This window comes from Podarcis cretensis (genome assembly GCF_951804945.1).
Source record: "Podarcis cretensis genome assembly, chromosome: 3".
NCBI classification, from domain to species: Eukaryota; Metazoa; Chordata; class Lepidosauria; order Squamata; family Lacertidae; genus Podarcis; species Podarcis cretensis.
Window position 1 is genome coordinate 125,725,177 of NC_137172.1, and position 22,484 is coordinate 125,747,660.

At 40.0% G+C, this 22,484-nt stretch overlaps 1 protein-coding gene across 1 annotated transcript in view; it reads left to right on the forward strand.

Annotated features, from left to right (window-relative positions):
• The window catches only part of KPNA3 (karyopherin subunit alpha 3), a 47,138-nt gene that overhangs the window by 19,854 nt on the left and 4,800 nt on the right, over window positions 1-22,484 (forward strand). Inside the window, exons 2-15 of the mRNA XM_079971042.1 lie at window positions 3,404-3,448; window positions 9,129-9,218; window positions 10,608-10,637; window positions 10,726-10,778; window positions 10,873-10,968; window positions 11,862-11,947; window positions 13,263-13,349; window positions 13,687-13,856; window positions 15,678-15,722; window positions 18,575-18,706; window positions 19,715-19,843; window positions 21,219-21,323; window positions 21,427-21,498; window positions 21,581-21,743. Coding sequence (XP_079827168.1) covers window positions 3,404-3,448; window positions 9,129-9,218; window positions 10,608-10,637; window positions 10,726-10,778; window positions 10,873-10,968; window positions 11,862-11,947; window positions 13,263-13,349; window positions 13,687-13,856; window positions 15,678-15,722; window positions 18,575-18,706; window positions 19,715-19,843; window positions 21,219-21,323; window positions 21,427-21,498; window positions 21,581-21,743 — 1,303 coding nt within the window. The remainder of the gene's footprint in view (window positions 1-3,403; window positions 3,449-9,128; window positions 9,219-10,607; window positions 10,638-10,725; window positions 10,779-10,872; window positions 10,969-11,861; window positions 11,948-13,262; window positions 13,350-13,686; window positions 13,857-15,677; window positions 15,723-18,574; window positions 18,707-19,714; window positions 19,844-21,218; window positions 21,324-21,426; window positions 21,499-21,580; window positions 21,744-22,484) is intronic.

Here is a 22,484-nt window from a genome sequence, read left to right on the forward strand (position 1 = left end):
ACCCAGCCAGATGGGCGGGGTACAAATAATAAATTATTATTATTATTATTATTATTATTATTATTTTATTATTATTATTATTATTATTATTATTATTAAATGAAAACAATAAATAATGTACTGTAGTCACACAATCAATCAGTAGCTGAACTGGGTTCCACACAGTCACTTTACCTAGCACTTCTCATTGCTTCACCTGCCCAGATGTGGCATAGGCGGCAAATCCCCAAGTCTTACAGATAGTTCCCCTTTCTGGGCTCACAGATAAGGATAGCATGAAACCAAGCCCATTAGCTTATATCAAAGCAAGTGATTATAAACCTATACAAGCTCATTGCTACAAGACTATACAAGCTCATTGCTACAAGACTTGCCAATTCATTGTGGGGTTATCTTGATTACCAAGATGGCATTAGTAAAGCTCCTAGACAGTTCACCTTTGGTTGAAGACAATTTGCTTTTTAAAAAAAAAAAATCCTTCCAGTAGCACCTTAAAGACCAACTAAGTTAGTTCTTGGTATGAGCTTTCGTGTGCATGCACTGAAGAAGTGTGCATGCACACGAAAGCTCATACCAAGAACTAACTTAGTTGGTCTTTAAGGTGCTACAGGAAGGAATTTTTTTATTTTGTTTTGACTATGGCAGACCAACACGGCTACCTATCTGTAACTGCTTTTAAAAAATTAGCATGACTTATTTTTCATTTTTGCACAAGTTAACACCAATCCAAGTACAGATCTATGATGGGATATACAGTCATACCTCAGGATAAATACGCTTCAGGATAAGTATTTTTGGGTTGCGCTCCACAGCGACCCGGAAGTAACGGAGCGCGTTACTTCCGGGTTTCGTCGCATGTGCAGACGGTCAAAATGAAGTCACGCGCATGTGCGGAAGTGGCAAAACGCGAGACGCACAGTCGGGTCTTACATTTTGTTCAGGATGCGAACGGGGCTCTGGAACAGATCCCGTTCGCATCCCGAGGTACCACTCCTTTATTTTGAGAATGGTTTAATCCTGGCATTTGCCTTTTAGTTAACTAGCTCCTAACCACTTATTCTCGGTTTGTTTATTTATACAAAACTTTATGTATACATTGTGGCCCTCTGGTAAACCTCTTAGAAAGGTCCCTTAAATGATGGGTTATAAAGCTGCTAAATTAACTAGAGTTTGTTTTAAACCTGGCCCAAACAGAATGCTATTTGAGAATGCTAAGGAGAAGAAAAATGAGCAGAATTTTAATAAACACTTGAAACTTTGTGGGAAGGCCAGGGAAGAGGGAGCATGAGAGTTTGTGCTTTGCTTGGGCTTATTCAGTACAGTGCTAAAACCATGGTTTAGCATTATGCACAAATGTGGTCAATATAAAGTTATTCTATACATATATATATATATATATATATATATATATAATTATCAATATAAATTGTAAACAGACAAATCATAAAACATGGAACATATGTTAATCAAATTAGGCTTTCATCTATCATAGAGTAAACAATAAAAACTATTATTTTTAACTACAAAACTCAGTAAGCATGAAGTTCACAAATCAGCTCAAGACAAAACTACTAGTATAAATAGTACAGGCCCTTTACATATCATAAACTAAAAGGAAAGGTTTTATTGTGAACATGTGTGGGGAAAGTTTTTCAGGTCAAGGGCCACATCACCCTAGTGGAAAGGTGTCAGATGAGTTTCAGGACCAGAAACACCAAGACAAAGCTATTTCCCATGTGAGCAGGCATAGACGTAATTCTTAGTAACTCCACTCAAGTTTTATCTTCCATTTGCTCGACAGACATTTCTAATAAAGTTTGCTTTTTTAAAAAATAAAAAGCTCCCCATACCCTTTATGTCCTTACTCTACAAAAGGCAAAAGAAGTTAATAATCTCAGAAAAAGAATAGAAATAATAGCACTGCACAGTTGAACTCTAAGCACTGCCTTAAAGCTATTTAAAGCCTCAAATTTTGAAATGCAATTGCAGCCTAATAATTGCATGCATGTGATTGCAAAATGTGTGGACACTTTTTGCATAAGAAGAGCCTTTTCTCATAATAAGAGATTAGGCCAATAATCCATCCAGCTGGATTAGGCCAATAATCCATCCAGCCCAGCATCCTGTTCTCACAGTGGCCAACCAAAAGCTTGCAGGAGACATGTAAGCAGGACATGAACATAAGCCCTCTTTCCTCAGGTGGTTTCCAGCAGCTGGCACTCAGAGCAGCAATTGCACATAATGCACAGCATCCACATCTTTCCCTCTGTCAGCTGCTCCTTGCTGAACAGCTGATGGGGAGGAAGGAACCAAGGGGAGAAGGTTGTGTTGGGCCTATGGGTTGAAGTTTATTCACTCCTTTGTTAAATCCGTTTTTAAGAATATTTAAATGGAGGGAATTAAAAGACAACATATATAAGCAAAACCAGAAATAGCATATATATACACACTTATACTGAATGACAGCAGAATAATAAATTCATCCAAATCAATTGCTGCTGCACAGTTAAATTTTCTTATCCATATAGCTAATGTGATAACATGCATGCGCACACACACACACATATATTGAATTAATTACGGTTCTGTTCCCCTGAGGAAGGTTTCTATTAAAACACATCAGACAGTTGATCTTTTTATTAAAGTTCTTCATATATTTTGACAACATTTTGAAGCTTGTCTCTCTTTTCTGTATTGTTTTTTGATGCTGACCTCTTCTTTCTTTTGAAGTGAATGTTTACCACCTCATCTCCTTTTGTGTGAACCAAATGTAATTTCCCAAAACAATGGTTCAGATGTGTGTAATCTCTCCAGCAAATTTCCTACAATTATTCTACAATTTTTCTGTTGTCCTGCAGTGCTACATTTTGCATGTCTTTTTTCACCGTTCAGCATTCATTTGCAAGAAAGACCAAACAAGAAGCTCCATTGCTGCGATTGGTGTGTCATGATGTCAGCTGTGCCACTTTCCCATGAGGTGGTGTGCGGATGCCAACGCAGGCACAGCATCGCTGGGATGTGTGTACTGAGCCCTTCCCACATGCAAAAATTCTCCTTGAAATTTCCTCAGCTATTTTTTCTCTTGGTGAATGTTGCTTTTGGAATCACTGCAGAAAAACAACTTAAGCAAAATAGTTTTTGGGAGGAGAAAATGATGGCATTAGGGATGGTTGTGGTATTCCTTCCCACCCATGTTTTACTTTAAATGGTCTCCTCACTCTGCCTTGTAGAAAATTAGTATGACATATCTCATAATCAGTGGAATAAAGTTCTGTAACATCTAGCCTGGTGTATAGTTGTAGGTTCCCTAAAATTGGTTAAAGAGAGTTAAACTGAATCATCATAGGCTTTGGTACTATTACTTCATTTGTGTGTTGTATGTTTCTGTTTTTCTCTTCTACAGACTATGCGAAGACATAGAAATGAGGTGACAATTGAACTTAGAAAGGTGAGTATATCACTTTTATTTGTTTATGCTTTGTTTAAAGCGCCCATGAGAGGTTTCAGCTATGGAGGTTCATGTGTGACTTGGGAGAGCGCTGAAAAGATTGTGTCCTCGACTTCTGGGTTAGCGCCTCTGGCAATGGCGGAATTCCTCTGATCGGGAGGAATTTACTCCATGGAAACAGGGTCTGGCCGCCACGGCGAAGGCGGAGACCCACTAAAAATCACAGGCGGGAGAAGCCTGTGAACCTGGGATTCGGCTGGCACCTTTTGCGCCTCCCCTACTCGCGGGGAGACCCGGTTTCGGGGATCTGGAGCGACGTGGGGTGAGCGGCGGGGTGCTTCGAATGGATTGCTTCTTTCACGGAGTGAAGCCGCATTGCTGTTGCCGGAGAGCGCTGACTTTTTCCTGTGGACAATTCGATTTTAAACAACTACCCATGAGTAGAACGGAAAATTGGATCTATAAATGTCTTAATTTGGCACCGAAATGGGAAGGTTTTAAACAGGAAGTCCGCCTTCCCCTTTTGTAAATAGATTGAAGCAAAGACGCTGCAAGCTAAGGTCTTGGAAAGTCTTCCGCAAAGGATTAAACTTCCATCGATTAAAACTATTAAACCCCCCTTGGAAGCAGGAGAAGAGGGGGGAAATTTTGGATCGCACAAGCCTGCAGGAGAGAGTGTTGAAAATTAAATCACCACTGCTCTGACCCTGGAAAGGGTTCTGCCAGTAAGATTGACGTTTTGAAGTTCATTGGCTGTGAATAGAACGTATCTTGACAGTTAGCTAAATAAGAGAAATATATTGTTTCCATTGTCCTCTTCTGCGTTCAAAAAGGAGGAAAAGTAACTAAAAATTGAAACTATATTTACTGTTTGAACTGTGCTTAAAAGGATTGACACAAATAGAAACTGTTTCCCTCTAGAGGGAGCCTTTAAAACTGTTATAAGAGCTGAGCTGGGGGAACCAGCTGCAAGATAAGAGACTGCGAGAATCAGGGATTGACCTTGGACTATTTGAGAATGTCGACAGAAGAAGCTTTAGTGATTGCATTATGCAAGATAAGTCACTCGTTGGAACAACTCCACAAGAAGACAGATGTCATGACTACTAAAATTGATAACTTGGGACAAAAAGTGACTAACTTGGGACAAAAAGTGACTAATTTGGGACAAAAAGTGAACATCAATACAGAAATTATTCAGGATCTGATACAGGAATCTACTTTGACAGGGCAAATTGTCGAGAAGGCGAAGGAGAAAGTTGCTGTTGTTGAACCTAAAGTAATACAAGTGGGAGCCCCAGCCTTACAGAGGCAAATTGAGGACTATAAGTTGAGGCCTTTTATGATTGAATTTAGAAAAAGTCAGATTTTGAGGATCGGAGCCCTGCCTGGACTGGAGAAGGAAAGTTGGACAGATCCCTTCATGCAGGGATTTACTGACTTTTGGGATTTGGACTTGGGTCATGAGGAGATTGGAGCTGTGGGGGCCTTTGGATTTGGAGGAATTTTGAAACATGTCCTGAAATACCTTATGGATTTTAGATTTAACCATGGAGATTTGGTTGACCTGTCGAGAAGGAATAAAAGCATTGCTAGGTTGGAGCTTCCCCGAGATCTGCTCTTCAGTATCAAAGGAAGGAAAATAAGAACAAGATCAGTAGAAGACAAAGTAAAGTGCATGTATAAATATGAAGAAGACCTGCAGAAGGGACTTGGAAAAGAGTTAAGAGCCTCGGACAGAAGATCACCAGGTTGATGGACTATATGGAATTGACGAATGACTGGCAGTATCCGAGACCAGGGAGAAGAGATGGTGGAAGAAGATTGGAAAAAAATTTAAAGTTTATTTTCAGAAATAGAAATATTGTAAAATTACTGAGTGTTAGAAAAATGTTGGAATGAAATCTTATGGCTTTAGTTGAAATGTTATAAGGAGTTAAGCATAAATAAGCATTATAGTATTAATGGAAAATAAGGGTAAAAATAAGTTAAGATATTTATATGACAGAAAATAGAGAAAGATGGAAAGGAATTGCTGAAATAATTAATAGAAGTGGAATACAAAAAGGGAGGTGAGAGGAGGTCGATGAAACAATGGTATGAAAGATAGACTACTGAAATGGTATAATGTATGTTTTTAAATTGTTTTTGTTTTGTTTTGTTTAGGTTAGTGTTGTGTTTTGTATTGTTTATATATTGTATTGTGTTGTTTTTTCCTTTTCTTGTTTTTTTTCTTTTTTTCTTTTTTCTTCTCTTTCCTTTTTGTAAGTTTTAAAAGTAATAAATATTATGTAAAAAAAAAGAAAAGAAAAGATTGTGTCCTCACCAGATACTATTATGTCATGTGTCTACAAGGAAAGCATCAAGTACATTATTGTGTCCAGATTTCTGAATCTGGCAGAGCAACAGTTTGTTTTTTGTAAGACATTCTGCCAGAGTTCCATTATGTTCTCCCCATTTTTAATTTGCTTTTGAGACTTTACTTCCTTTGTCTGTGGTTGTGTGTGCTTGAAGGTGTCATTGATGGTGCCTTTCCTCTTTCTCAGAAGAACACCACCCACAACTAAGGCCCAAAACCTCTTAAGCCTATGTTTCACTGGGTCAGGCTTCTGAAAGAAAGAGCTGGAACTGTTTGGTTATACAGTGGTACCTCGGGTTACAGACGCTTCAGGTTACAGACTCCACTAACCCAGAAATAGTACCTCAGGTTAAGAACTTTGCTTCAGGATGAGAACAGAAATTGTGCGACGGCAGCGGAAGGCCCCATTAGCTAAAGTGGTGCTTCAGGTTAACAACAGTTTCAGGTTAAGAACAGACCTCCGAAACGAATTAAGTTCTTAACCCGAGGTACCACTGTAATCCTGTACACACTTTCCTGAGAGTAAATCCTGTTGAATGCAGTGGGGTGTACTTCTGAGTAGATATGTTTAGAATTGTACTGTGAGCAGTTCCTAAATAAACATGAATTAGTGAAGCAGTTTGCTAAGTACAAAGAATAGTGAATGCTGTAGTGATCAGTTTCAGTATGTTTGCTTACACAGGATTAAGATACATAGTATTCATAGAATCATAGAATCATAGAGTTGGAAGAGACCACAAGGGCCATCGAGTCCAACCACCTGCCAAGCAGGAAACAGCATCAGAGCACTCCTGACATATGGTTGTCAAGCCTCTGCTTAAAGACCTCCAAAGAAGGAGACTCCACCACACTCCTTGGCAGCAAATTCCACTGTCAAACAGCTCTTACTTTCAGGAAGTTCTTCCTAATGTTTAGGTGGAATACTCCTGCTCATAACTAAATTTAAATGTGTTTTTCATTATTAATAGTTTTAAATATGAATATCTAGTAAATAATTTGTTTTCAAGAGACTATGTACTAGAGGTCAGCAGTTGGAGGCATCTGGGCCAAATCTCTTGTCCTGAGAGGGTACCTTGCGGTCTCTGAAATTGTCAGTCAGAGGCAAAAGAAAGCTGTTGAATGAGTGCCAATTGTAGCAACATAATTTGCGACCAGACATTGGGGTTTGGGCTTTGGCCCTCTATCGCTGAGTCCATTCTCAAAATGTCCCAACAGAAAATCTAATTGCTTATCAAACAAAGATCAGTTAGTTGATTAGGTAACCCATCTAGGAGAACGAAAACTCTGATCCTAACCTTCTGCCGCCTTGGGGGAGATCTTCAGGAGAAGAAAAGGCTAAGGAGTACTAAACCCTACACAAATCTGGAGCAGAGTCCCTAAGATGGTTGGATGGCGCCTTGTTTGCCTCCTTCCAGCAACTCTTGCAGCCAAGCTGGTCCTTTGAACCACATCAGTGGTATTTCCTCCGCGGAGGAGGGAAGCCACGCCTCCAGTGGGGAAGGGGTGCAGGGCTTGGAGGATGCAAGGGAGAGCCACAGCACCGAGCATGAACAAAGCGGAGGGGGAGGCAGGTCCCCCTCTGCCCACGCCCTCTTTGCGCACTAGGTTTACACGCAGAGAGGGGAGGCGTAGCATGGGGCTCAAAAGACTACTCTGCTGGGGAAAGTTTAAGGACCGCCCACTCCCAGATTCTGCTAGCGACTGAGCAGACAAGGAATTGAGTCGATCTGCATTGTGAACGTTTTGGACAGATAATAAAGCCTTGAAGAGACCAACGGGGAGTCTTGCCTGTTTGCTCTTGAGCAACCACACATAACAACCTCCATACACATCTCCTAGTCTTGCACCCCGAGGAGGTCACTTCAGTGTTGCTAACACAGCAGTTTGACTTCACCCCCAAAGGTGCACTCCATTGTCTCTCAAGACAAACAGATGCCAACAGGTTGACCAGTTAGTTGGATTATATTGATTTAGGACTCATTTGAGACCAAAGTTTTCTTTCCCACTATACTTCATAAATTAACATAGTAGTACTGAAAATCTCTCTCACCAATCTTTATTGCTCTGTATAGCTATTTCAGTTTAGTGTAAAAATACTATTGACTGCACTACCTATTTTGGTCTCATACAAATTGTTTACATTTTTTCTTTATATCCATGTATATGTTTGTATTTGACAGTACAGTCCTATACATTTTGCTCAGAAGTAAGTCCCATTGAGTTTAGTGCTGCCTTCTCCCAGGTAAGTGTGTATGGGCAGCCTGAGCGTACACATCTGACAATGTGGGTACTCGTAATCTGGTGAACCGGGTTCGTGTCTCCGCTCCTCCACATGCAGCTGCTGGGTGACCTTGGGCTAGTCACACTTCTCTGAAGTCTCTCAGCCTCACTCACTTCACAGAGTGTTTGTTGTAGGGGAGGAGGGGAAAGGAGAATGTTAGCCGCTTTGAGACTCCTTCGGGTAGTGATAAAGCGGGATATCAAATCCAAACTCCTCCTCCTCAATAACTCTGCTCATCTAGAAGGGGCCGCAGGATTCATTTGTGTATTTAAATGGATTTAATATATGGAGAAACAATTTACATTGTTACAATTAACAAATTATCAGTTGCAAGTGTCTCTCTGTTTATAGCCTGTTTGTAGCGGTCAACCTATTCTGAAAGAGGTTGCACTGCCCTTAAAGAACTGGGTTCAAAATCAGGGGTACGTATTGCGCCAGACTTGTCAGCTGAGGTCCAATAGGCGTCTCTGCCTTGGAGCAGCTTTTATCCGCCTTGGTTCATATTCCAGTTTCAATGATGGGTGGATATGGTCTCGCCACAATTATGCATGCTCTTCTAACCTTACATTTAAATTATTGCAATGCACCATACAGCCCTGAAGCTACAGTTGGACCAAACCAGGGAGAAGCTCTTCTTGGTTGAGGCACCTCAGTTGTAGAATGCCCTTCTCAGAGAGGCCCACCTAGAATTTACCTTATACTCATTCTGGTGCCAGGTGAATACTGTTTTTAAGCGCTGGGGAAATTAAAAACAAAGCAAAAACCCTGTGATTTTACTCTTTTAAGATAATAATACTGCTTAAGTGTTGTGATTTTTTTAAAAAGTAATTTGATTTTATTGTGCTGGAAATGTTTTAGAGAGTGTGTTTTATGATACTACTATTTTATCATACTGTTTTTCATTATATTCTACCATTTTATGTTTGTGAGTTACTGTTACTGGTCAGTCCTATAATATTAACATTAGCATTTAAATAAATTAACAGACAAACAAACATTAAAGGCATTCAAATGCACTATCTTGGGTCTTTGTTCTTCAGAATAAAAGAGATGAACATCTTCTGAAAAAAAGAAATGTGCCCCAAGAAGAAAGTTTAGAAGATTCAGATGCTGATGCTGATTTCAAAGCAGTAAGACTGTATCTACATTGATGTGGCATTGATGTGTATGTGGGTCTGTGTGGAATATGTATGGTATATGGTATTTATGCATACATATATACATACATGCCTTTTTCCTGACGGGATTCTAGGCAGTTTACAGATAAAAATCATAGTCACTAAAAATAGAGGATACTGGCATTAAAAACAATTAAACACTGAGAGAATTAAAACTATGTACATACATAAAATTATTAAAACCATACAAATAATTAGAATTAAAACAGCACAGCACCAGCCCTTTCAGAAAAACCAGCCAGTTTCCAAAATCCTCTTGGAGCAATAAAAGCTTCCCTTGCACATGGGGTTTGCATGACGATCTCCTTGTTGGGCAAATGTTGTGGGCGTGTCTAAAGTTGCAGCGAGCTCCTGGTGGGCCTGGAAAAGGCAAGAGAGGCAGAGAGAGGGGTGGGCGAGGTCTTCAGGGACACTGTAGCTCTGTTCCGCTCCGATGATGACAGCTGCCATGCTGTTGAGAATGAGGGTCTTGGGGAAGGAGAGTGTTACCTTGAGGAAGAGAAAGGCATTCCCTTCAAAGGGTAAATCATTCCTTGGGGAAGAACATCTGTTCTCTCATGCTGAGCGTACTTCTCTGGTAGGTGCAGGGATTGTGCTAATGGGCAGTGTGGTCCTTAGGAACATGAATAGCAGACTGCTTTCCCTTCACCTAGATAGCCTGGTGCATAGCGCTGGGAAGGAGTCAGTGGTCGTAGTGCATGTTGCACTAAACAAGGGGGAAATATAGTCGTGTGGTCCTGGAAGCCAAATTTAGGTTGGTAGGTAGGATACCTCCAAGGTTCTTTCTCTGAAACGCTACCAGTTCCATGCACAGGGCCAGCTGAGACAGGCGCATCTTTGTGGTTTCAGTGCATGGAGGAGGAGACAATGGTGCCAGGAGGAGCAGTTTGGATTTGTTAGGCTCTGGGGAACATTCTGGGGCAAGCCAGGCCTGTACAAAAGGGATGGTTTCCACCCAAACTGGAATAGAACCAGACTGTTGGCAATTAAAACCAAAACGGTCACAGAGCAGCTTTTAAACTGATTGAGGGGAGAAAACAGACTCTCTGAGGCGACTCTGGTTTGAAACTATCCTCCCTCTGATGACATAACTGATGAAAATTTAAATGGGAGTACAGGGGCCCAGGGTAGTAATTGCGAGAGACCAAAACACTGCAAGTTAAGATGCAAGTCCCGAAGACACTGTATCCGAGTGTTTAGACACTATTGCTGGAAGCCGCTGAGCCAAGATAGTGAACTGGAGTGCTTGGTCTTAAAGGATGACACTGATACATTTTGCAGAGAACAGTTGATCTATCATAAGAATTGTAACTAAAACGAAAATTTGTCTTTTGTTTAAAGCAAAATGTAACACTAGAAGCTATATTACAGGTAAGTTGCTAAACAATATATTATTTCCTTCAGTTGGATTTGTTAATGCTTGACTCCTGAACTTACTGAAATCTATGTGGTGTTGCAGAATGCTACAAGTGACAACCCTATTATCCAACTAAGTGCTGTCCAAGCTGCAAGGTAGGCATCTATTTGTTTTTTGAGGACTAAAGTACAATGAATGCTGTCTTTCCCATCTTTTTTTTTATTCACTGCCTTCACTTTAATTTTACAGAAAGCTATTATCAAGTGACAGAAATCCTCCTATTGATGATCTAATAAAATCTGGAATTTTACCAATATTGGTTAAATGTCTAGAAAGGGATGATAAGTAAGTAATGATTCCTTTTTCTCAGTACTTTCTCAGACATAATTTGAATGGTTATCAGTTGAGGGTTGCAGCTAGCTTGCAGTTTTGAACATTGTAACTGGGTATTTACTTTTGATATGCTTCAAACTCTACTGAAGCTTATGTCAACAGTCTGGTTAGGAGCAAGTTCTACAAAGTGTCTTTCAGGTCTGACATAGTCATTCTAGAAGACTGTGTACAAGTTGTGATCCTCCAGGCCAGACACAGCCCACAATCCATATATTTTGACCTGCCCAGTACTTAAGAACCCTCCTCTGTGTGCATTCTTCCCCTTCCCCACTGTCCAGGAGGCACATGAGGACTGTTTTCAGATTCCAACCTGGGGAAGGGTTCCTCAGATTAGCCCAGTCTTTGGGGCAGAAAAATCAAGCCCCCCCCCCCCACCTTTAAAGTCTCTTGAGCTTTGGCTTTTTCCTTCACACTTTTCCTTCTTGTTTTTGTAGAGCACCACTCTTCTATCCTTATTCAGGTGTTGTTCTTTTGTATTGTGACTGAATACTTAGCTTTGGAAGTCTGATGTGAATGTATTGTGCCAGTTTATTCTGTACTAGGGTATTCTGGTGAGGTAACTATCAAAGAAAATTAGTGTCACAAGTTCTGTATGTGTTGATGTTATGCAAAAAATCTTGATAGAAGGACTCAGAAACAATAGTTCAATGTTGGATTGCATTTTCTACCTTTATTTCAAGGAAGTTGTAGCAGGCATAAGAGGTAGAAATACATAATGGCATCTGATTACAGTATATTGAATTACTATTTCAATAGAAATTTGGCATGTACTTTTCTGCTGGTATTTTTTGTGAGTTGCAAATATTACTGCTATTCTGGTGTTTTTATTTTTTGTTTTTTAACAGTCCTTCCTTACAGTTTGAGGCTGCATGGGCCCTGACTAACATAGCTTCAGGCACTTCTGCACAGACTCAAGCTGTTGTACAGTCTAGTAAGTGCTCTAAGTGTTTAACTTTGGCAGTGGGTGCATTTTGCAATTGAAGATACACATATAACTTCATCTTCATAGAATCATAGAATTGTAGAGTTGGAAGGGACCCCAAGGCTTAGCAAGCCTAACCTCCACATAGGGTCGTTTTGCAGTCTGGGGTTGTTGACAGATACAGCTTTCTCAAAAGAGCCCCGGGTGGCATCTGTAGCACAAAGGACCCTTTACTGCTGAGGCTGATACATCCCCTCCAGGCAGAGGTCATTCTGCCACAGTCACCCATGTTCTAAATTGGACTACTGGCATGTGTTGCACATGGGATTGTCTTTGAAGAGTTCTTCCTTGTAAAACTTTTGTTAGTCCAGAATAGAGCTGTTAGGCTCTACAAAGGGGTATGTATCACAACAATTCTTAAACAACTGCACTGGCTGTCAGTTTGTTTCTGAACAAAAATTCAAATATTACCCTGGAGACCTTAAAGAAAGCCACCTGGCTGTGCATTGAGATCATCTAGTAGACATTTCTCCTGCCTTTTGAGATTAGGTGGTATCAACCTAATGCCACCTGATGCCAACTTTATTGTTCATTTCCAGAAGAAGACCTTTTGATTTTCCAAGACTTATACAGTCCTGGTTGTTTTTTATCTTGCTTCTTTTGTGCTTCTGTTGTGCTGCTTTAAGTTGTTTTATTTTCATTTTTTGTATCCTGTGATTGCTCTCCACTCTAGCTTTTCCATTCTGGAATACACGAAGCATTGCTGAGAGTAGCAGGCCTCGTTTTGCCCATGGCAATAGTCTTAGGGATGGCTAGTTAAATCTCTTTATTGAGGCCTGCTGTAAGGTCAAGCAAGCGAGTAGGTGAAACCAGCTTTTACAGACCATGCTGTACCTCAGACATCCCTTGCAATGTGGGAGATGGAGAAGGGAGGCACTGAGTCTGAAAGACGTTTCTACTAGTTGAAGCCCACATTCCAATACTTAAAATTGTTCTTCCACAGTTGGCTTTTGAAGGGGGTGGATAGGCCCTTTGACAAAATATACACAGATCTTTGTAATGTGAGAAGACAATTTTAACTTTCTTGATGCTAAATAAAGCCTCCACGTTACTTCAAATTTTTATTTAGAATGTAAATGTCAATATCAATATCTTTTTTCTGTCTGAAAAAATTAGTTATGCAAAGGTGCACTTCCAATTTAATTTTGAACAAACATAGAATAATTTCCTAAAATATTAACAATATAACTCAGTTATGTGAAATTTATCTATTAAAAGAGCTGCATTTTATCATTTTAATGAATCCAGTTTTCTGCTGTTATAGATGCAGTACCTCTCTTCTTAAGACTGCTGCATTCACCACATCAAAATGTTTGTGAACAAGCTGTTTGGGCCCTTGGAAATATTATTGGTAAGTGTTAACTATATTTCTAGAAAAGAAATCACAGGCATTGAAGGCTTTAAAATCATACATTGACATTACCCCATAAAACTATGTTTCCTCTTAAGTTCTCTGAATAGTCCAGTTGATTTAAATAAGAAAACATCCTCAGTTTGGAAAACTTAGATGAAGTTATTCTACAACAAATTGTGTTCCTCAAATTTCCATTGAACCGTAACTTTTGTAGTGTTCGTATGTTACCAGTGGGGGAAACATAGCGCATCAAGACCCCAACATAAGTCACTGCATACATTTCAAGGTTTCTCCATCATGAATGTAATTTTTTGTGAAATTTTCACTTTTGTAGGTGATGGTCCTCAGTGTAGAGATTATGTCATATCACTGGGAGTTGTCAAACCGCTTCTATCCTTCATCAACCCCTCCATTCCCATCACTTTCCTCCGGAACGTCACATGGGTCATTGTAAATCTCTGCAGGAATAAGGATCCCCCACCACCTATGGAGACAGTGCAGGAGGTAAATAAAAAATTACAACTAAGTATTGTTCCACCTCAGCTTCACTGCAAGTCAGTTTTCCCATGATGGCATATGTACTGTGTGCACATTCTTAATGCATATTTATTTGTATCTCATTCCACTTACTAGTTATTAATTATGGCGGTATCTGAGGCATTTACCTTCCTTCTTGATTTGAAGTCAGAATCTAACTTCAGCAGCTAAACAGTACAGACTAACGAGGCATGTAGTCTTCAAAGAGACAAGAGACCTTGCAGGGAACCACTTATTTAAATAAAAGATGGTTACAGCCTAAAGCACAAGCAGCGATAACTTACATGAGAATCCTTTTGTCAGTGGGATGTGTATCTTATGTAAGAATATATAGGATTATGGGCAAAGTCAGCAATCTTTAAAATGAAGCCGTTTCATGGAGCGGTGAGTGTGAGAGAAGTTGCCTTCATTCCTCCCAGAAATGCTGGGATGCAGGTGTAGTGCCTTCCCTGTGGGTTATTCTTGTGATAAAATTCACTATTCCCCAAGCTGCTCTCCTCCACACAGGAAAAAGATACAGGGAATCTATGTCTCTTCATGTGCGAGTAGGAAAATAAGGTGGCAGTTCTTATTTTAGTTAGATAGATCAGCCTACCTGCCTGCCTGCCTACAGGAAAGGATCAAATATTGTCACAACTGTTCCAAATAAATTCACAGTCCTGTGCAGCTGCTTTTTAATTAAAAAACACCCAAACAAACTGTTGAAAGACTGATGGCATCTATAATATGATAGAGGGAGTGATTTAACACTACCTCTGCTTTCCCATGTAGTGGATTCTGTGGCTTAGTGGTAACATCTACATTCAGGAATAATGTGAGATGCCAGAATGTTAGCTTTGTACCTCTGGGCTCAAATAGGGAACAAAACAGATTTATGGTGCAGTCTTAACCATGTCTACTCAGAAGCAAGTCCTATTTAATTCAGTGAGGCATACTCCCAGGTAAGTGGGTTTAGGATTGTAGCTTTAGTCTTGCATCGCAGGGGGTTGGACTAGATGACCCTTGGTGTACCTTCCAACTCAACAATTCTGTGACTCGACTAAGAGTGGAATTCACATTGCATGCCGCAGTAAAGCAAGTGTCTCATAGCGCAAGCATTTCTGCTTGCTAAGAGTAAACCACCTCCTTCCTGCATGCTATTCTGAGGGTTCTCCCGCCTCCCCAGATCCAATTAGGGGGGTGAAGGGGGAAGAAACGGGGGAAAGCCACATTATCCCAAGGGGGCTTGTGCTGGCTTCCACTGGGGCAACCATATTTTTATCTCCAGCCCTAAATTTCACTACTGCTCTCAGAAAAGTTCACAATATGTAGTTAACTGAAAAACAACATATATAAAAACCATAAAAGTTTATGCGTAAAGGAGAAGCACTGACTGTGGGCCAGAAATGTGTTAGCCATTGGCAAACTGGTTGATAAATGTAAATTTTCAATATTATATATGTGAGTTTGCACTCTTTCTTTCTCATAACTTCCTTGTAAAATGAAATTGCTATAGACTTATTTTTACATGATTGAAGCCAGGTATTAAAACTGTGTAAAATGTAGGGCATCAGCTGATTAAGAAACACTTGTTACTGCAGTAAGTAATTGACAGTGTAATCCTGTGTATGTTTATTCAGATGTAAGTGCATGTTTATTCAGATGTAAGTCCCGCAGTGCTCAGTGGTGCTTACTCCCAGAAAAATGTGCATAGGATTGTAACCACAGATTTGCTTGAGGTTTTATCCACAGTGTGTTTTGGCTTTCCTTAGTATTAATGACCCATTATAATAAACTTATCTTTACCAGATCTTGCCAGCCTTGTGTGTTCTCATATACCATACAGACATAAATGTAAGTAAATGCTGAAATACCTTCTTCTCCAATCTAAGGTTTCCTTTTAGTATTTGAGAGTTTTCTTACTTAAATTTTGTTTGCATTGTGCCATACAGTAGCTTCTTTGCCTAGAGAGTCTTTCCCCAACTTGGTGTGCTCTAGATGTCTTAGACTACCGTGACCAGGGATGATGGGAGGGTAATTTCATGAAAATGTCAACTTACAGCCCCAGCCTTCATTTCCATATATAGTTAACATGCTCTATATCACTTGAAATATAATTTTACAAAGTTTCATTATCTGGCTACAGTTTTTCAAAACGGCATTTTACACATGAATAAACCAGCCAGAAGCATTACATGCAAGGTGACTCAGAGATGGGGAATCTTTTTGGTCACTTCCATTTAGTCACTTGCATATGCACGAAGCTCTCTGAAGCCTCGTGAGAGCCTTCCAGAGTCTGATAAGCAAGGCAGAGTGGTTGAAAGCTTTTTGCACTGGATAAACTCTGCACAAAAAGAGCTTTAAAAGTCTTCCATGTGTTTAAATTGTGTGATTTCAACTAGCTGGCTATGAACCATGTAAAGTTGAAATGGTGCGAGTTATGTGCATGTAAGCTGTGAGTTAACCTTAAACTTTTTTTTTACTATTTAATTTGGCTGCCATTTTATAAACACTTAGAGGAGAGAAATTGCTCTCTAGCACCCTGGGCCTGTCATTCAAATAGACAGATAAAGAATTGTGCTGTTAAATGTTTGTTGTTAACAGAACAAGTACAGTTTATGCTTTGTTTAATCACAATGCATATTTTGCTAGTTCTTTTTTTAAAAAAAAATCAGTACTAAAAAGATTCTTGTCTTACGTATATCACAAACTGACATTACAAACCACAAGGTTGGTGTTGTTTCCAATTTATCTGGAAACTTAGTTCTTGTAAGACAGATGACTTGCCTGAGAATCTTAAAATAAAAAAGTATATATTGTGTGTTCAACCTGGTTTCATCTCTTTTGATTTATCTGTAGTTCATAAAAACAGTCTGAACTTAGAGAGACATTGTTCACATTTGGAGAAAGCTCCAATATTGCCATAAAGTTTAAATTTCAGGCTTCTTAAAACTGATGTGAGTGGGAATGTACCTGTATATATTCAATGTTCCTTGTAATTAGAGGGGTCAAACCTCCTTCCTGAGACTCTTATTTCTCCTCAATTATGATATGGCATCCAAAACTGCTGTTACCAGTGTGTTCTAACATACCAAATTTAATTCTTAATACTTTTTATTAAATTGTTCAGATGTTATTTTCCACATTTATGCCCCACATTACTGACAAATGCTCGGGGTGGCTTACAGTCTTGTTTACAATAATATATATAACGTGTGTGTGTGTAAATATATAAACAGAAGATGGCACTTAGACAAATACAGTGGTACCTCTGGATGCGAACGGGATCGGTTCCAGAGCCCCGTTCGCATCCTGAAGCGAACGCAACCCGCATCTGCCTGTGCATGGGTCGCGATTCGCTGCTTCCGCGCATGCGAGTGCTGTAATTTTGAGCGTCTGCGCATGCACGAGTGGCGAAACCCGGAAGTAACCCGTTCCGTTACTTCCAGGTCGCTGCGGAGAATAACCTGAAAACGCTCAACCCAAAGGTACTTCAACCCGAGGTATGACTGTATAAGGAGATAGGAGTGTGGGTACACACAGTCAATAAGAGGCTAGCCCCCCCCCCCAATGAGATGCTTTTGTTGATTTACCATGAGTTCAAAAGTGGTTAGTGCACAATCTCATGCTATTTCTACAGTGCTGGTTAGATTCCTGCATCCTATTGCAACATTGTTCTACACTGGTTTTATCTGAATGTCTGTTTAATCCAGAGCTTTTACGTTAGAAATACATCTTCTGGTCACTTTGGGGGGCAGCTAACCTGCCCTTAGGGCTGTTGGCACTGTTTCATTTTGGTGCTAAAAGAAGACCTAAGAAAAAATCAATTCCTAAGATCATGCTGATATCATTGCTAATCTTTGTGCCGATAGCACCATCTACAGTGGTAATAATAATAATAATAATAATAATAATAATAATAATAATAATAATTTATTATTTATATCCCGCCCATCTGGCTGGGCCTTCCCAGCCACTCTGGGCGGCTTCCATAAAAACCAAAAATACAGTAAAATCACACGTTAAAAACTTCCCTGAACAGGGCTGCCTTAAGATGTCTTCTGAATGTCAGGTAGTTGTTTATCGCTTTGACATCTGCTGGAAGGGCGTTCCACAGGGTGGGCGCCACTACCGAGAAGGCCCTCTGCCTGGTTCCCTGTAGCTTTGCTTCTCGCAATGAGGGAACCGCCAGAAGGCCCTCGGCGCTGGACCTCAGCGTCCGGGCAGAATGATGGGGGTGGAGACGCTCCTTCAGGTATACTGGACCGAGGCCGTTTATTCAAACGGTATTCAAACATAATCTGTTCTGGAAGACTGTTCGAGTTCCAAAATGTTTGAAAACCGAGACGCAAAGGGCGGTTTGCAAATTTAATAGAGAAAATTGAGGGAAAATAACTTATACACTCAGCAGAAGCCATTCGACTTCTGAGGTGCATTCAAAAACGGATGCATTTACTTCCGGGTTTAAGGCGTTTGAAAACCGAAACATTTGTCAACAGAGATGTTAAAAAACCAAGGTACCACGGTACCTTGTTTTCAGAATAAATTATAAACAGTGTGGAGAAAACACAAGAAAACAATTTGAATATACAGAATTCTCTTTCACAGCATGTCATTCATTTCAGACATGTTGTGTAGGGGGATCAATCCCATTTGGGTGTCTGTTGCAATCTTACATTGACAAAGGAAACTTCCCTTCTCTGCAGATCCTTGTGGACACTGTTTGGGCTTTGTCCTACCTGACAGATGGTGGTAATGAGCAAATTCAGATGGTGATAGATTCTGGTGTGGTACCTTTCCTAGTTCCCCTTCTGAGCCACCAGGAGGTAAAAGTTCAGGTAATCATTTTTTGGATGAATTTTATTATAACTGAAATTATCTCCTCTGCATTGTCCAAACCTGATCAGCTTTGTTGTTGTACATAAAAACTAAAGTCAATAATTCAAATGTTAAATCCATTTATTTAAAGACACTTAGACAATGCTTTTTAATTATTCATATGGTCTCTTAAAGTTTCATTAAAAATAGGACAATTTATATTTCTTTTTAAATGTAACCCATGTTTCACTCCACTAGGCTTTATTAAAGCTTAGCTATTGTAATGAACTTATTCTGTTGCTTCAAAGCTGAATGTTTATAGTGTATGTCTCAGACAGAGGAAGGAGATGATCAATCCAGACAAGGTATCCTCATGGCATAGCTGTTTTGAGGTGTGAAATGAAGGATTTACATAGAAAAGGATGAGGGACAGTAGACTGAAACTGAATCCTGGCAGGACAGAGTCCCATGAGTTCGGTGGTTCCTGGGTACTGGAGTTGGGTAATATGCCTGTTCTGGGTGAGGTTGTCCTCCATCCTGCAGCCCTACTTAGGCCTGCCATGCTTCCCCATTTGACCCAAGCCACAACCACCTGCCATACACCTGGCACCATAGATAATGCCCAGTGTGGGGCAGGTGAAGCCCTGACTTTTCTGAAAGTGGGTTTGCAGGTTGCAGAACTCTATGTTTCAATGGACTGTGCATAGGGCTTTGCAAGACCTCATGCTGAGCCGCTTGCAAAACACTCTGCAAGACCAGTGCAGGCAAAAAGGGGTCATTTGATGTCAGGTGATTGACGGGGGACGGTTCTGCCTGCCTGTTGGAAGTCCTCTTGGCTGTGCTACACTATCATTAGTGGCAATCAGAATGCATCCCCTATTTGTTTTTAATTTAAAACAAATACACTTTTAAAAATCTTACACTTTGGGTGAATTCAAATTTTAACCCATATGAACTAACCTAGGGAATGAAGCCTGGACCTCGTAAGGCCATCAAAGATTTTACTAATATTTTTTCTTCAAATGTAGACGGCAGCACTAAGAGCAGTTGGCAACATAGTAACTGGTACTGATGAACAGACACAAGTTGTTCTCAACTGTGATGTCCTCTCCCATTTCCCAAATCTTCTGACACATCCAAAAGAGAAAATAAACAAGGTGAGTACTCACTGAATTTTTTCTATGATCTGTTCTTTAGCTTAACAGAACAAGCAGTCTCAGCTTTTGCACTGAACAGGAAAAATTACCTCTTTTCCGAAGAAGAATTTAAATGTTTACTCTGCCCCAGTGCTCCTTGAAAATACATTGTGAAGGGCGGTATAGAAATGCTATCAATAAAGAAATAAGGGATCTAAAAAATGCCAAAGAAAATGTTTCCCTCATTCTACTTTATATTCCATTAATGCACTTTTAATTAGTACGTAGTTGAGTGCTCCCATGAAGTATCATTGTTTGTTTCTGCCATAGCAACTAACTTCTGGAAGGAATTGACTGTGCAGATCCCATTTTGTACACCAGCACTGGAGCAGTGTAAACCTTGAAATCCTTCTTAAGAACGGGGATTAAGCTTCTCAGTGGTAAAGAATTCCAGATATCCCTTTAAGGAAAGCTCATGGTACTCTGATAACTTTTCTTTCTATGTTAAAAATGGATGCAGCTGCTTCAGAGGCCGGAGGATATGGCTCTGTTTTAGTTGATTTCACAGAGTCCTCTGTTCCTTTTCTCTCTTTTTTACTTCTCATTACTTTGATTTCTCTGAATGCAGACTCATTAACTTTTATTTGTTACTTGAGGCAGTCTGGGAAAACAAATGTCTGATACCAAGTCATTTGGGTTTTTATGTGTGGTTAATATACACTCAAATATATCAATCCATTTCACACCCTGAAGCTTGCTTTCCAAGAAGCTGTTACAGGTTCACTCATTCCCTGCTTTGGGAACATGTCTTCACGTACTTCTTCCATGCTCCTCTCATGAAGTGTAAAAGTGAGCACTCAGACTGGTTGGTCAGTGCTTCTTCAATGCTTTGAAACAGGACCCATCTGTAAGCTTCCTCCACCTTTGGAGGACCACTTCTACAGTCACTCCACCTTTTGAAAGGCAACACCTTCCCTCTTGCCAAAGCATATCCTGACTCACAGTCTACCACAGTTACCTCACTAACTACACCCCACCCCAACTGTCTTAAATTTACAACAGATTATACAATATGCACAACTTATCCCATCCTATTCTATTCCCACAACTCATGAACATCCATAAATGCACCATCCACCCAGCTTTTATTAACAAATTTCCAGAAGAAAAGTATCAGTTGCTTGAAATCTCATTTTGTCACCATGCAATGTTTCTATCTGGAAACAGGCTGAAATTAAAAGTTTAAAAGCATGTTGATAAATCATGGTTTTTTATGTTGAAGATTCTATGTTCAATCCCTTCTATCTCCAGTTAAAAATGTCAAGTTAGCAGGCATTGGTAAATGTCTCTGTCTAAGACAACTTCACATGCAGGGTTTTGTTTTGTTTTATTTCAGGAAGCAGTTTGGTTCCTTTCCAATATCACTGCAGGAAATCAGCAACAAGTTCAAGCTGTAATAGATGCTGGACTTATCCCTATGATCATTCACCAGCTGGCTAAGGTCAGTCAAATGCTGAATCTGGCTGTTTCTCATATTTTTGTTGCAAGGTTGTATGTCTACATATATTACTTTGCTAATTTAAATCACCTTTTATATCCTTTAGGGAGACTTTGGCACACAAAAGGAAGCTGCTTGGGCAATCAGCAACTTAACAATAAGTGGTAGAAAAGATCAGGTATGTGTCTTAAGTAGTCAAATTAGTAAACTTGGAACCATTTATAAGGAAGAAATTAATCATAAGTATCTCTTCTGTTTAGGTTGAATACCTTGTGCAACAGAATGTGATCCCACCATTCTGTAATTTGTTGTCAGTCAAAGATTCTCAAGTGGTTCAGGTGGTTCTGGATGGGCTGAAAAACATTCTAATAATGGCTGGTGATGAAGCAAGCACAATAGCAGAAATTATAGAAGAATGTGGAGGTAAGATGTGATTTGGTAAAATGTGATATGCACCTCCAAACAGAGTGTGTTTGGGGTGTGTTTGGTCTTAAGAGAACAGCATTGCTAAAGTTGGTGCAACAGAAACCTGGTGGAATAGAGAGAACCAGTGGGGCATTGTTATTTCTGGATACTAGCTCTATAGGAAGTACATTTGAAAAGATTACAGACACAATAGCCAGGAGTCCTGAACTAAAGTATTACCATTCAGGTTAGCAGTTAGTAGTATAATAATAATAATAATAATAATAATAATAATAATACCACCTCACCCATCTGGCTGGGTTTCAGTGTAATGTACCTGAGACAGGGCTAGGAGCTGCCCTGCTACAGAAACTGCAGCCAGTTGCACTGGCCAGTAGAGCAATATCAGAAACTGAAATGGGATATGCACAGATTGAAAAAGAACTGTTGGCTGTAGTGTTCAGAATGGAATGCTTCCGTCAACTTACGTTTGGCCAGACAGTGCATGTCCAATTGGACCATAAGCCACTGGAAACCACTGTACAGAAGCCATTGTTGAGCACCCCAAAAAGGCTTTGGCACATGTTAATGCAGGGACAAAATTAGGATGTGCACATCCAGTATCACCCAGGCAAAGATCTTGTACTTGCAGACATTCCTGCACAATTGCACTTAGACATAATGAAAAGGGTACACTTCTCACACATAGGAATTGAAAGCTCTCTCTGAAGCGCAAGGGAATGTGCATATTGGCCTGGC